At 32.0% G+C, this 17,191-nt stretch overlaps 1 protein-coding gene across 2 annotated transcripts in view; it reads right to left on the bottom strand.

Annotated features, from left to right (window-relative positions):
- LOC139511312 (zinc transporter ZIP4-like) overlaps positions 1 to 17,191 on the bottom strand; it is a 37,374-nt gene that overhangs the window by 12,824 nt on the left and 7,359 nt on the right. Inside the window, exons 1-7 of one of the 2 annotated variants that reach the window (XM_071297947.1) lie at positions 11,140 to 11,426; positions 4,993 to 5,523; positions 3,256 to 3,370; positions 1,926 to 2,185; positions 1,506 to 1,680; positions 650 to 825; positions 173 to 266 (exon numbers count right to left, since the gene is read on the bottom strand). In XM_071297947.1, the coding sequence (XP_071154048.1) occupies positions 173 to 266; positions 650 to 825; positions 1,506 to 1,680; positions 1,926 to 2,185; positions 3,256 to 3,370; positions 4,993 to 5,523; positions 11,140 to 11,379 (1,591 nt within the window). In that variant the 5' untranslated portion in view covers positions 11,380 to 11,426. Of the gene's footprint in view, positions 1 to 172; positions 267 to 649; positions 826 to 1,505; positions 1,681 to 1,925; positions 2,186 to 3,255; positions 3,371 to 4,992; positions 5,524 to 11,139; positions 11,427 to 17,191 lie in introns of those variants that run through there. The other variant, XM_071297948.1, reaches the window with a different exon arrangement.

The following is a 17,191-nucleotide window of genomic DNA, read 5'->3' as shown; positions in this document are numbered from 1 at the left end:
ATTAGGACTTTGCATAAAGTGAAAGTTCTTTTTAATATAAAATATGTAAATTATTACACAGTTATAAAGACATTGCGACTTCATTGGAATGAGAGAGTGTAACAACATTTAAAATGAACGAAATCAAGTAATTGATATCCGTTTAACAAAACAAAAACATATTCATATTTACCTGCTAAGGCTGCTAATCCAAATCCTATATATTTTTCCATGAAATCCTCTCCATGTGCATGTTCTTCTTCATTATGACCATGGAGTCCAAATGCCTGAAAAAATACGAAATTTCAAATGCTTTGCGAACATGAAATATACATAAATTGGAGATCAAATTTCGTTAATTAAGAAAACTTCAAAAATGAAAACAGAAGCATTAAAAAGGAAACAAAATGTAGATGTTTTCTACTTTTTCAGATCTTGATAATAACCAGATGGATGTTTTTGCGAGGCATGACTTTTTTTAATCCATTGTGTGTCTGTGGTTTTTCTGTATGTAACAGAGAAACATTTAAAGAAAGTGATCATAGATAACTTGTAACAGTATATACTCATCTATAAGAACAATATAAATATCTACTGCATATAATCTAACAATTTGTATATAATTACACAATCAAACAAACAAGTGTAAATAAAACTGAACACTGCATACCGTTGGTAAAAGATGGAGCAAAGCATCGGTGGTCAATGTTCCGACAGCCAATCCTAAGAACAGGTTCATCACAGCACGGAAACAGGTCTTTGAACTTTTGGCTAATGGCAAAACCAGGACGGCGAGCACAGAACAAAGACAAATCAGAAATACAGCAAACGAGCCATATCCATATCCTGGAAGCAGAATGAAACATTAGGTAAACAATTAGTATTCGATTTGTATATTCTTTTTCTTTTATAATGTTTCAAAATAATGTTTACATATTTGTTCACTTAAAAGCCTTTTTTACCTTAGTATTTACATTGATGTTTTAATTTCACCATTAACTTGTATCACGGGCACTTGTTATTTACCTTAGTATTTATATTGATGTTTTAATTTCACCATTAACTTGTATCACAGGCACTTGTTATTTACCTTAGTATTTACATTGATGTTTTAATTTCACCATTAACTTGTATCACGGGCACTTGTTATTGAATTTTTGTTTAACCTTTATTTTTTAATGCATATATAAAAGTTATAATTTTACAGAGACAAATGCTAGTGACTTATATGATAAAATAAATGTTTCCTGTGTTTATAGTTTTCTAAATTGACCATGTTCTTCTCAATATTTCATTTACGTTTCTAAATATTTGTTTTAAATCTTTAAACTTTTGGGTAGATCTCCGTTAGCTTCGACTTATCAATATAACATTTCCAAGTATTATACAGGTCTAGAAAAGAAGTGTATTTATTCAACATAGTGCTCCGGTTTGTCAAGACTGGAAAAGGTCATATATCAGCATTTCTTAATTACAATATAAATTAAAAAGAACCCTAAATCCAATATCACGTGATAAGAACTTACTTTCTGCATCACCAATTGCTTTTGTTACTGGAGCACTTGACAAACCAGAACAGGAACCAGATACTTGTTGATAAAGTAGAGACGGGCATAATTCCATGAACTTTTGTTTAGAAACTGTATTTCCAGTTTGTGAGTTGTAAATAGCAAGAAGCTGGTTTGGAGAATAGCAGGTTTTCTGAAATAAAACCACATCATTATTTAATGCTCTTTGGCCATTGTAAGATAGTATTCTGACAATAAGCATAATAATTCAATCTAAACTTTTTTGTATTTTTTTAAATTTTAAAACGTTTTAATGAATTAAACTCAATTCACGTATCAAAATTGTGTATTTCTAAATAAAAATATATGAAAAAGAAATACAGTCGTGCAATGTACTAATTTTAAGCTCTGCCAGTGCAAGAATTAAAGTGTGTATACCTGGGCGCTTGTTGTGGCTCTCTTTGACCTTCTATGTATTAATGACTGATCAATCACGTTTGTCAAGTCTCGTTTTCTTCTGCTGTGCAAGTGATCGTCATGTGATTCTTCCATTCCAGAAGCAATTTTGAGGGTGACCATCAATTTTACGAATTCCTCTTTGGGAATGCTATCATTGACGGCATCCATATACGTGAGTAAATTATTCCTAAAATAGGATTTTCTCGGGAAAATTCGACAGTCCTTCTGAATTCGGGCACCTGTAGTAGAAAGAAAAGGAAATTTACAACCAAAACATGAAATCGATAAATAAATAAAAAAATATCTCCACTGTAAATTTCATTCGAATGATACAAATACAGGAGAATTTCGTTAAAAACACACACACAAAATTAACCACATGTTGTCGGCTTTTCTTTATGGAGCATCTTAATGTAATCACAAAAAAAACCTTATTCAAAATAGAAAGGAGTACGAAATCATAGCCCAGTATAGCACGGATACATATGGATATATCAATATATAATTGTGTGAATTTCTAACATTCCTATGAAATATTTGCAATTCTTTCAAATTTTGATTTAAAGTAGCACAATACAAAGATTTTACAACTCCAACTCCCAAGTTTAAAATGCTTTAACTTTCTTAATAATGCTTGAAATTTATAAAAGTGGTAGTTTTGGATAGCTAACAGATTACTCTTTCAAATTAATGCAATATTAGTATTATGCAACAATTATGTAACCAATTATAATGTTAACTGTATCTAAAATATTTTTCACTAAATTTCCACCTTCAAATGAAATTAGCTTCTGCATAGGTATCCCTAGAGGGTTGATTTTATTATATGTTGTTCCTATGGCCATTATCTACAAAAGGGTGTCTCAGATTTCAGATAAAATGTATAGAACAAATTTTACACCTAATTAAACATTATCATCTTTTATGTGGTTAGGATGTTTACACTAATAGAGGTTTATGAGAGAATGGAATACCATAGAGACAATCTGAGACACCCTTTTGAAGCCCATGATGTGTTGATTAAGATTTCGTTAAATTTTTCTGTATAGTTAAAGAGATGATAGAGCTAAATTCATTCAAGTGAACTTACCAAGATTTTGCCACTTATTACATAAGAATTGATTACATAATGATTGCATAATAAAAATATTGCATTCATTTAATAGATTAATCTTTTACCTATCTATGTATACCTCTTTTATTATTTTCTATGCATTCATAAGAAAGTTACAGCACTTCAAAGGTTAGTGATTGGAAGTAAAAAAATCTTTGTATTGTGCTACCTTAAACATAAGGATAAAGCCAATACCTGTCATGAAATGATAGACCAATAACTGTGATATTTTATCCACAGTGTCGATATCAAGGACATCTTCTTCTGGATCCAAATCCAATTCATCAAATATTGTACCGGCACTCACACACTATAAATACAATAATAAGAGGAAATAATTACAAGAATACAGAAAATGTCTCATACACACTATTTGCTATTAGATAGTTGTTTGATAGTTCTGTTCATTTTATTTCTGTTTCAATTATGTAATATGATTCATTTAGTGCATCACAATTAATCCACCATTTTCTGCATTTGAAAATGCCTGTACCAAGTCAGGAATATGACAGTTCTTGTCCATTCGTTTTTGATGCGTTTTGTTATTTGATTTTGCCATGTGATTATGGACTTTCCCAATTGATCTTCCTCTAAGTTCAGTATTTTTGTGATTTTACTTTTCACAAATGAATGAAATGAAATTTAATGCCCAAATTATAAGAATATTCAAAACCCAATACAAATATCGAACAGCTGATAAATATCGTAATACGCCAGTTATAAGCATTGGAATCTGTTTCTCAAATGATTTTTAGCATTCCTTTTCAAGGTAAAGTTGTATTCTTTATATGTGACGTCATCAGGCAGTGTCGCCTTTTTTCATTACATCACAATAGGAAAATTCAGAAGAAAACAAGAAAGTCTGATGTCATAATTTAATTTTGACCAATCACTTGCCGAGAACAGATTTTTCACAAGAGATAAGTAAATAAAGGCAACAGTAGTATACCGCTGTTCAAAACTCATATGGACAAAAAACAAAATCGGAGTAACATGCTAAAACTGAGGGAAACGCATTAAATATTAGAGGAGAACAACGACACAACATTAAAATGTAACACACACAGCAACGGACTAAGCATTAGACAAAATCCGATGAGAATAACCAATATAACATCAAAACCAAATACATTAATTTGGGATAGAAAAGTACCGTGACACGTCTTATAGTAATGTGAATTCACACTCAAATATAGGAGAAAACAATCGACATAACGGAAACACAACGTAAAAATGTTACACACACAGAAACGAACTATGATATAACAATGGCCATTTTCCTGACTTGGTACAGGACATTTTTAAAGAAAAAAATGGTGGTTGAACCTGGTTTTGTGGCATGCCAAACCTCGCACTGTGATGGCATTATTAAATATAACATTAAAATGACAACATAATAATACAGAACTATAATACAAATAAATAGGAGAACGTATTAGGCAAAGAAGCACATGAATAATAGATAACAAAAGGCATCAGGTTTAAAATACATTACGTCAAAAACGCGCCTCGTCCAAACAAGAATTACCAGTGACGCCCAGATATAAAAGTTTGAAAGTCAAAAAAGGGGGGGGGGGGTGTACAAAGTTGTACAGCGTTGAGGATCAATAGTTGAAAAAAGTTGTGCCACAAACGGCTTGGGTTTTCTGCTTGTGATAAGAACAGTCTTAATATATAGAACAATTTATGTAAAATAGCAATAAACAGATTATCATTGGTCTTCTCAATTCTATTGCTTTTCTCTCTTTCGACGATTAGGCTCAAGCAAGAAAAATTGAAAAAAAAACAACGAAAATCTATAATTACACATAAAGATATATTTAAAACAGGATAATATTGTTTTTAAAACTCTTATACGTTAAATGTTTAACCGTTACTCCATCGCCGTCATGTTATGACAATATTCATGGTCTTTATTCATCATGAACTTACCTTAGTCTTGATAACCTTGACTTCATCGTCGTCATCTTCATGACTATCATCGTGGTCGTCATGGTGGTCACTCTCATCGCTTTCATGTGATTCATTAGGATCAGAATCGTTATCATGAACGTTGGTCTTCATCGTTGACGATTCTTCACTATCGGTGTGATCGTCATCATGATCATCGATATGACCATGACTATCGCCACCATGACCATGATCATCTGTGACATGCTCTTCGCTCTCGTGGCTGTCATCGTCATGTTTTTCCTCGTCAGATTCGTACTGATCGTCGATGTCCTCTAGAGCTTTTTGTAAGGCATTTGCTCTGATATTCTGCTGAGTTTGGCCGAGTGTATTGAATAATTGTCTTTTGTAATAGTCTATGTCTGGATTTACACTTGCATTTTGGTGGCAGAAATGGTTTATATTCAATAAATGATAGGTTAAGATTATTGATAGTTTGCCAAAATTTCCTTCTAGTAGATCTTCTCCCTCGTTTATTGCCAAAGCTTTGAAAATATCCTTACTTTGAAGGCACTGTAAATAAAAAGAAAACATTTTCAGCAAAAAATCTTGATTTTTCAAAAACATACTAGAAACAACAGTGAACATATCTTAGCATTATGTTAAGAAGTTTTGTATTTACCAAAACATGGAAAAATTTCCATGTTACGAATTGACTAGCGTTCTATATTCCTATATATACACGAACTTTTCTACCCTTATAATAAATTTAGGTGACTTTCCAGTACTGATATTTATTTCATGTTCTTGCATGAACCGTTTGTAAGTACACTCAGAGACAAATAATACGTCTCTGGTATATTGGTCGATTTTAAATGGGACTTGACAATTGAAATCCTCAAATTAAACAGGTTGTCATTTATTAGAAACATCTTCAGTTGTTGTTGTTGTCATTTCTAAATAAAAGTTTTGTCATTTATAAATGTTGGTAAAGATGGCAGATTTTTTTTATATTCATTATTTTTGATAATGTTCAATGCGATAATTATAATTTTCATAACGAGTGTGAACTGGATATCATCTGATATCAACTTTCAAGAGTTTATTATTACTATTTACATTGAATACATAATTAAACATTACTATTCTTATGTTGAAGATCAACATGTTAACTGGTCCTAGTGTGTAATAAATTCATTGGAAATTGTTGTCTACTCTTTTGAGCTGAATACACTTCTTTGATAGTCTCTGTTCACATCAATAAAAACCCCAAAAACTAGTAAAAGCAATACGTAGATTTATGAAGATATATGAAATGTGCATAAACATTCTAAGTTAAGGATATAGTGACTTTAACAAGTTTTGACAACTTTTAGTTTTGGTTCCTGTTGGTGAAACCAATATAGGAGTAATCGGTCCTACCTCTTTCCTAAATAGCAAACGATTTTTTTACAAAGTTCATGTTTCAGACAGACGCATGTCACTATATGTATTAAGTATATATATATTTATATGCATTTTATATTATTTGTGAAGTAACGCTAAGAAAGTGCATTATTCAAATGGGGAAAACAAAATATTTTTGTTTTGATCTGATTGGATACTTTATCTTTAAAAATAACAGATCTTCCGTTTACGTATAATTAAAAACTTGTTTAATAGCCACACCACAGAGAAGTAATGTAGGTTTAGGAAGGTTCACATCGTTGACATTCAGTACCCATATAATAATATAATAATAATAAATTCTTTATTTAAAGAGGGTAACTCAATTAGAGTTAATGCATATAAATATATATATACTTAATACATATAGTGACATGCGTCTGTCTGAAACATGAACTTTGTAAAAAAAATCGTTTGCTATTTAGGAAAGAGGTAGGACCGATTACTCCTATATTTGTTTCACCAACAGGAACCATAAGTCAGTGTGAATCAGTTATAGTGATGCACCTTATTTCTAAGCAAAACAAAATGTTAAAATAAACAAATTAAGAATTGTCATGTTTGTTCATAATTAATATATACATTTTTATCTATAAAGCACCAGAACGTACGTGCTTTCACAAAATTAGCACTCTCACCACATCTTCCTATATCTTTTCACAAAAGTTCTTATTGCGGACAGTCAAATTGTCTGGCATGTTTTTCTTTCTCTCGTAACAAAAGTTTTATTCGAGTTTAACCAAAACAAAAACATTTTTTTTACAATGACAAATGTTTGTACACCCGATGTTGTGTTTATATTATTACCTTATTTTCCATGGCAACAAGATATTTTATCACATCCCTTCCAAAAAAAATACCCCCAAGAAATTAAGAATCAAACAGATTTAAAAAGTGCCCCGACTCCTCCACTCACACAAGATGAATGGTCCATGTCTTACTGAACACCGTATAAGACAAATTTTTAAGCTAAACACGAAAACATAAATCCTTCAGATTTAAATAAAAGTAGATGTGGGGTTAAACGTCAACGAGACGATAAATCCATAATAATTGCTTGTTAATGGTCCATACGTCGGTTATTTTTCATCAAATGATGGGTTATTTATTTCTAAATTTGGTCAATGATCTTTATGCACAGAACACACCAAGATTTCAGTTGAATAACCTACTGGTCATCTATACGTATTTATCGTCCGCTTTCCTTGACTTCGTAAAGTTTAAAGTAATATTTTTTGTTTGTTTGAAGGCTTTTATGCAAGTCATAAAATATTTATACTTATATTGTCTTATTTTTTTTGGGGGGGGGGGGGATTGATTATTTAAATTCAAGTTTATTGAAGCAAAGCAAAGATTGTTTCAGAAGGGAATAACACAATGAATTTTGTTGCTATTCAAGATTAGCGAAGAAACAAAATAGCAACACTGGTTGGGTGTTCTAAATTCTTGTTCCTGTTTGTTTGAAGCAAGTCTGTTTGAAAGGGAAAAAAAAACACCTTTAAAAAGTTGAATGGTCGGTCAATACATTTATATTTTTCGTATCAGTTTATTGATTTTTTTCTTTATTAATTGCATTAAGGGGACAATTTTTAGAATAAACTTCAAGTTAATAAAAAAATATTGTTCGTTTTATCGCAATTTTTCGATACGTCATAATTAATAAATCCTATTGGAAGAAATAAAACAAGGATTATTTTATAGCATAGCCTTAGGAAGTTGATTCACGTATGTTCGTCAATTCAACAACTATATTTGGCAGTTTATGATCTTTTTGACAACCAATTTGATATTATGTTGTACTTACAAAACATATCGTCTAGCTAAAATGTATTTAATAACTAGTCAAAATTATTAATTTTGTGTGTGGTAAAAAAATACTTGTCTTTCAAATATAAAAGACCTCTGTTCAAGCTTTTCAGGCCAAAAAAAAAAATAATTCAAAAATGAAATTTAAATAAAAAGAAATTTCAATCGAATAAATTTTTATATATAGGTTTTTGTTTCTTTGCCACAATATTGCTACTTTGCCGCTTTAGACAGAGGTAATTAATTAGACAGAGGTAATAAAATCAAGTCAGTATCAACAACAGAAATACAGCATAATATAAATATCTCTATAAAACTAGTCAGTTACTTTACAGCGGTCGCTGATTCATCCAAGGCGCTACGGTTTCATTTATTTGTGCTTCCCACCACAATGAAACAGGGTGATAGAAGACTCATAGAAGGGTTTTACAATTTTTTTTAACTTTAAATGACTTGTAATTTATGGAAATGCTAACAACATTTGGTCTAATGACTTATATTAGGCCGACTATAAACAAGCATTGTATAAATTAATATAATCAGTGACCGAAAGCAACGCGAGCATGGTGGGTTTCGTTTGCTCCATTTTACTAGCAGTAAAAACAGATTTGAGCTATTGTCCTTATTGTGAATAAATTCGGACCAAGAACGTTTTTATTACTTTTTAAGCTTGTAAATTACTTTTTCACTTTTATATATATTATCTAAGAATTTTTTTTTTTTAACATTTAATATACTGTTTTCTGCTTATTTTAAAAATATGATTAATATCATAGAGATATTGCATACGCCAGGAACATCAACTTAATGACCTGTATATTTTTCAGGAGTCATGTCATAGTGTTACAAGCTCTATATTTCCCTTTGTACTATTACAAGTATTTCAGTCGTTTGCAACGGAAATGGCATGTCACTAAATAATATAAAGAAGGAAGGGTCAATGTCCTTTGTTGTACTGGGAAGTTGTTCAAACATACTTTTACTCTAAAGTTTAAACTGTATAATATTCTCTCTAAAAAAATCAACAATTTTCCCTTTTTTCATTTATAAGACTAAAACAATATTTCAGCATTGTATATGTTTGCTTTTGCATGTTTTACCGTACATTTTGTCAGAAATGTGTTGGGAATAAAATGATAATCATACTACAGACGAGATATTACCAATGTCTATTTCTGACAACTATACTTTGTTGCATAAACGGCGGAGAACGTATAAAAATAATCAATTTTCCAATTTTGTTGTGAAAAATGGAATGGAAATGGGGAATGTGCCAAAGAGACAACAACCCGACCAAAGAACGGAAAACATTCTTTTGCTAGAACCATTCAATAAAATACTTTACTAATATTATAACTAGACAGAATGATATCCAGATAGACATCGCACACGAACTCGTCAACTTGTATCTTTTATGTTAAACCTACTGTGAAGTACAGCCGTCCGACAATTGCGGCATACTTTATAAATTATCAGCTGAAGTACGTTTACCATGCTCAGAGGAACTACGAGCATTCTCTGATACGGTATTTATTGTTTTATTTTTTATTTTTCACAAACTGATATTAAAACAAGCTGTTGGCCTTGTGATGTCTTATTTTGTATCGTTTGGTTCCTTTCTCATTTTATCTATAATTTTAAAGAGCATCTGAAATAAGTCAATTTATTGGACAAACTGATTTATTATATTTAATGATTATAATTTAGCCCGGAGGACTCTGGTTTATGTCTAATATTGAACAGTTACAACTTAATATGACATTATATGATCCATCTTTATCTCATATCGATACATGTATATGTCATTATTAGGTATGTTATGTAAAAATTATACCATCAGGGATAGCTCACTGTTTGGAAAGTGTAGGTCTAGAAAACGATTTTCCAAGAGATAGATATCAGGAAATAAAGCATCATTTGTCAACCATTTTGTCGACTACCCACTATGCTACATTTGTATTTGCAAGCAATTGGGAAAAATAAATGATAATATTTTTTTCTCAAAAAACACTCTAAAAATTTATGCTAATGACTTTCTCCCGTTTTTTCATATCTTCTACCGAACAACTGTACAGAACTTTTTCCTTTTACGTTTTCAAAAACACACGGCTACCATTAGTATCTTCAAATAGAAATTTATGTAAAATGAAGACGGCTACCGTTAGTGTCTTCTCATAGACATGTATAAAATAAAAAGGCGGTATCCATTGGTGTCTTCTCATAGACATGTATAAAATAAAAAGGCGGTATCCATTGGTGTCTTCTCATAGACATGTATAAAATAAAAAGGCGGTATCCATTGGTGTCTTCTCATAGACATGTATAAAATAAAAAGGCGGTATCCATTGGTGTCTTCTCATAGACATGCATGTATGAAACAATAAGACGGCAACCGTTCTTGTCTTATCATAGACATGCATGTATGAAACAATAAGACGGCAACCGTTCTTGTCTTATCATAGACATGTATTAAACAATAAGACGGCAACCGTTCTTGTCTTCTCATAGACATGTATGAAATGAAAATATGGCTGCTTTATGTGTCTATACATAGACATGAATTAAATAAAAAAAAAAAAACTAACGACTGTGTCTTCACATTTACTTGTGTGGAAATAAAAATGGCTACCGTTTTGTCTTGACATAGACCTGGATGAAAATAAAGAGGACACCGTTCGTGTCAGGATTGCCGCTTGAGCCTTGCCATAGACATGAATAAAACAATTAGTGGGTTCACTAAGATATATATCAAATTTAATATATATAAAATACAAAATACCATTAATGTCTATACAAACAAAATTCTGAAAAAAAATATTGTAGTTCTGACAATTGCTTTCGAAAATGAAGAAGAATTTTCATTTAAACTGCTTTATTAGTAATCCTACTGAATTCTGAAGGAATTTTAAGTAATTCCTATTTCAATATAAAACTTACCACTGCAGTTCGGCACATACGTAAGTGATGAGATCCTTTGGGTAAACACTTAAGTTTTCCAAAAAATGTTTCTAATATGTCATCTAATTGAAACATAGACACACTTTTCGTTGGGATTTTTAATTCGTCCAAAACTTCATGATATGGGTCTATAAGCATATCACCAATATCATCCACTATTCCATATGTTCCATAATAAGTTAGAAAAAGAGAAATCCAGAGGACTTTTAGCACAACCATATTGTTACTGATCTTTTTGTTGTTATGAAGCAGGCTTGATATATAATAACATAATATTTTGACAATGATGGATGGAATTTACATGTCATACGTGACGAAACCGGCGGTGATTCAAAATTTAGTCTCCATCAATGGACGACAATGCAAAAGGAATGTCATGTCCAAGAAAAAACGTCACTAATTTACTATGACAAATTTTAGGTAACGATAAATGTCGTTGCAAAACAATTTTGTTGATAAACGTGTTTTATGTCATTCAGAAGACAATCGTGTTGACCAGATTGTTTGTCTTGTTGAAACGATATATTTCATCTGGACAAAAATACTGGTCAAAGGTAATATAAAACACGTTTTTATAATTAAACAACAGTTGTATCAGTCGATTACATTTATTATATCTAGTGATGAACATAAGAGTTTGACAGAACCACATCCTTTGAAAGAAATTAAACTAGTTCATGATTTCTGTTCAATGTGACATATTTTGGAAAGAAGCATTTATCTTAATATCTCTATACATATTAAAACAGGTATTATACGCAATTTTTCAAAAACAATTATTAAACAAGCCTGTTTGGTTTTTGTACGTTTGTCTCAACCTTTGTATTTTTCATTTGATGTACAACCACTAGAAGTTTAGCATCTCAGGAGTTTAAGCCTTTACGTAACTGTCTGTCATCCGATGATGCTCTGAGTATATAGATCTAAGAAGATGTGGTGTGAGTGCGAATGAGACAACTTTCCATACAGTAACTGCTCAAGCAATTAACGAAAAACAATTATGGCAAACGACAGCTGCTGAATTACAGCATCGGACTTCTAACAGGCAAATATAGAAAACACGCATTCCCGTTTGAATGGTTTTACACTAGTAATTTTGGGGCCCTTTATAGCTTGTTGTTCGGTGTGAGCCAAGGCTCCGTGTTGAAGGCCGTACATTGACCTATAATGGTTTACTTTTTTTTAAATGTTATTTGGATGGAGAGTTGTCTCATTGGCACTCACACCACATCTTCCGATATCTATGTGTGCGCTTAACCGTCCTTGTAGCCATAGGCACATGTTAACACTCTATATTTTATGTTAAATACCGACTACATCAACAATTCAAAAACATACCATAGCAAACTAATGCAACGATTTGTTGTTATTAGTCATCGTAACCAAATGTTTGGCAAAATTTATTCGTTTTCATTGGATTCCGGTTTTTACAGATGTGCCGAAAAATCAATTAAGGATTTCAAAAAGGCAGCACTAAGTCGGTATACAGTTTTTAATAAGAATTCTTTACATTGTTTAAGTAAGACTGTAAATGGACAAGATGATTTAACACATCAATATTATTAAATATTTTTTTACTCCAGACCAGATAAAATAAGCATTTTGAAGTATGTTTGTGTATATTGATTGATAAATATGGGTTTCACTATATTTCGTATACAAAGGTTGTTGGTTTGAAAGAGCAATTGATTTTGCATGTTTAAGTTTTCCCCCCAATTTTTTGTATAATATCATTATGCGAAATTATTCTTATAATTCCAGTTTAACTAAAATATTACTGTTTCAATCAATATACATCTTGTCTTTCAAATATTCGGCCTTGAACGTTTCTGATGAAGATATCACAAACTAGTCAAAACATTAACTAAATTTTATCATCGGTATAAAGACATCATTCGTAAATATTATATGTTATTCAGGTCTCAGACAGGGTATATACTGTGACATTCCCGGCTTAGAGTTTATATCCCCTGAGCCGAAGGCGAAGGGGATATAAGCCCTAAGCCGGGAATGTCACAGTATATACCCTTTCTGAGACCTGAATTACACATATATTACGGATTACCCCTGACTTAATGTTATTTTCCAGTTCAGGTATTTGTTGACAACACATATATATTGAAAAACCCAACCTAATATGTTCGGCATACGTGAAGGATTTTCTAATTTGCTGTGAACATAACTATACAGCCCTTGCACGGTCGGCCGTCGTATATACCCGGCAGTTTCCTGATTATATACTGACATCTCTGTGTTGTTATCCAATCAAAAACCTCGACACATTTGTAATCCGTAATTTAGCTCAACATGCAGACTTCTAATACGTTCAGGTATTTCACATCCAATTTTTTTATGGAAATATTCTTTATAAAACTCAAAGGTGTCAGTATTCACCTGAGAAACTTACAAAACCTTTGAATAGACTTATTAAGAAGGGATATAATTACGATACTGTTGTCAAGTCATTAAAGATTACATATTTTGGCGTTAATATTGAGTCACTGATAAGGTCTTTGCATCGGAACTAAACACATTTATTCTAAAAACAGTTGTTGGCATGACACGGGTTATGTTCTTCTCATATATGTTATGATGGTATGATACTAAACCCCTAACGGGAAGGATTCTGCCTGATGTTCATATGATGAAATCATAATCATTCAGTCAGTTTAATTGAAGTCTGGAGCTGGCATGTCAGTTAACTGCTAGTAGTCTGTTGTTATTTATGTATTATTGTCATTTTGTTTATTTTGTTTATTTTCTTTGGTTACATCTTCTGACATCAGACTCGGACTTCTCTTGAACTGAATTTTAATGTGCGTATTGTTATGCGTTTACTTTTCTACATTGGTTAGAGGTATAGGGGGAGGGTTGAGATCTCACAAACATGTTTAACCCCGCCGCATTTTTGCGCCTGTCCCAAGTCAGGAGCCTCTGGCTTTTGTTAGTCTTGTATTATTTTAATTTTAGTTTCTTGTGTACAATTTGAAAATTAGTATGGCGTTCATTATCACTGGACTAGTATATATTTGTTTAGTCATGCGCGTAGCTACGTTTACGTCAAAACGCCCGGGCGTACACTTGAATTTGGTAAAACAAAATATTTTCATCTAGATATTATTAAAAGAATTGGTTAACAGTACATCAACCTTCTAAGTCTTTCTTCAATTGCTTGTCATTTGGAATATATAAAAGAGGGACGAAAGATACCAAAGGGACAGTCAAACTCATAAATCTAAAACAAACTGACAACGCCATGGCTAAAAATGAAAAAGACAAACAAACAACAGCACACACGACACAACATAGAAAACTTAAGAAATACTTCTATCCTGCCATGCTCTATGCTCATTTTAACATGGGTAGGCATTATATTTGTTTATATATTAATACCGAGCGTTAGTGAGGTATTAAATGTTTACAAATATAATGCCTACCCATGTTAAAATGAGCATAGAGCATGGCAGGATAGAATTATTTCGATTCTAATAGGAATATTTGAACGTTTTCACTTCGAAGCGGATCGTTTTCACTTCGAAGCGGATCTATAGTAGTCACCATTTTGATTTCATGAACCAAAAACGTTATAGAAAATCAGCAGTTTATCAATAAAAAAAACCCAGAAACATTTAAACTTACTTTTAGAATGTTTTATTTAATTTCCTAGCTAGCAACACCAACCAAAATGTCACTTTTTATCTCTGGCGTTGTTCAAAAATTCATCTGACGTTGCAAATTCAATTATGACGTCAATCACGTGCAGCCCATGTTCTATTTGAATTAGAACATGGCTTTGTACCCAAAGCTTAAGAAGAACGTCATATTAGAATAAAGAATAAACAACACGAACCCCACTTATAACTTGACCTTCATATTTTGTCATGAAACTTGTGCAGAAATTAAATGAAAATATTTCTTTTGTTTAATCCTGTAATGGACTGATAAATTAATAAACTTTTCGCGGGGAGAAATTTCAGGCGAGAACCAGGGTTATATTTACACACTTTAATATTGCACCTGAACAACTCAGAAAATTAATCATTTCATGTTCATTTACGCGGATTCTAACTTGATAAACAATGAATAGATTAAACATAAAAAAGTAACCATTTTGAATCTAAAGAATGTTGTTATTGATATGAGTTTTCAATGACCAGGAATGGTATGTCATTCTCAATAACTTTAAAACTTCCGGAGGCTTAGCACCCGCTCATCTACATTGGCCTGGATCCAATAGGGCCTAAAGGCCCTGACCGAGGTTCGGGTGTACACTTGAAAATGACCTAGCTACGCCACTGTTAGGGGCCAGCTGAAGGACGCGTCCGGGTGCGGGAATTTCTCGCTACATTGAAGACCTGTTGGTGACCCTCTGCTGTTGTTTTTTATTTGGTCGGGTTGTTGTCTCTTTGACACATTCCCCATTTCCATTCTCAATTTTATTTTAAATCCTAAAAAGCGCTTCGGACGCAGGCAATTCATAACGTGTTGTTTTCAAATCATTTTTTTCTAATGCAATTAATTCGATCTTCAACATAAGAATAGTAAATCATCACGTATTTGCATTTATATATCTAATAACACAATTTGAACAATTGATTTCTATAAAATGTATGATTTTTGTATAAAAATAAATTTTAATCAGTATCGTAATCGTCATTGTTTGACTGTATTTGACTTTGTCACACGAAGAGTTACTGTTCTCGCGTCATCGGTTTTCCCACTGTTAAGTCGCTTGACAGGTCATTGACGAAGCCTCGTTTATGATGGTGACAAGTTGTACAAGTGACTACACAAATGGTTATTTTTTGACATTTTTGTCGTACAGACCAAAGGAAGTAGGTTCTTAATATAGAAGACAGGACATTAGTTTAAAATACACATGTTCCTGAGAGTCGTTAAGATTTGGTTCCACAGTGTGCTAGTGACCTAATACGATATATATGGGATCAAAATGTACTTCGCTCTCACCCGCAATATAGAATTTACTGACTCCATATATTTATATCGTATCAGGTCATTGTCAGGCGTGACACACATACAATTCTTAATGTAAAAATCAAATTTCCTTTTTGTCACTTCGATTACAGATGAAGTAAGTTGTTTGTTAAGCGTTATGCCTAAATTTACGACAAAGTCTGACTAATAAAATAAATGCAAAACTTAAATATACTTTAAACAATTGAAATACTAAAATGTTGTTAAAAAACTATTTTCAAAATGCACAGTCCAAATAATCTGATCATATAGCCGGGTGAATTGGCGTTCCGGCTAAATGTAAATCAAGAAGGAATATTTCGCTCCATAAAGTTTTATTTTAGCAGTCCGACAAGACCGAATAACTCCCAAACTAAATGTAAGTAAGATACAAACAATAAAAATATATATAAACACAAGCAATTAAATGATTAAGAAGATTAGCAGATGCCAAATAGAAATAACAGTTATAGATTAAAAGAGTAATTAGTGTCCGACACGTATTTGTAAATTATAGGGGCCGAATTATAGTCATAACTGTCACAGAGAATAAATAGAGTAAATGCATTGAAGACCTTTGTCCAAGATTATGACACATAATCCGTATAAAACACTTAAGCCTAAATTTACCACTCAGTCTAGAATAATAAAATCAATGCAAAACCTAAATATACATTAAAACAATTGAAATACTAAAATGTTGTTTCAAAACTATTTTCACATTGCACAGTCCAAATAGTCCGGTCATAGCATGGTCATCCATTCAACCGAAAAATTATATAATTTGGTTTACAAATTTGAATTTTGTGAACGGAGTTACACTTACCTGATAGGTTTACATAATTGGATATTCTCTCCGGTATTTGGTCTTATCTCGCTCAAGCGCTTAGCTGATCTTTTAAAAATCATCTACATCTATATCAATTAAGCGCGTAGAACCTCAGTCTTCTTTCCGGCGAAAATCCAGCTGAATTCACCAAAAGAAATTACCGAGGGGAGGAGGTGGGTAGTATATCAGGTAAGTGTAACTCCGTTCACAAAATTCAAATTTGTGAAC

Source organism: Mytilus edulis, chromosome 2 (assembly GCF_963676685.1).
Source record: "Mytilus edulis chromosome 2, xbMytEdul2.2, whole genome shotgun sequence".
Lineage (NCBI taxonomy): Eukaryota > Metazoa > Mollusca > Bivalvia > Mytilida > Mytilidae > Mytilus > Mytilus edulis.
This window is presented reverse-complemented; position numbering and strand designations above follow the sequence as displayed.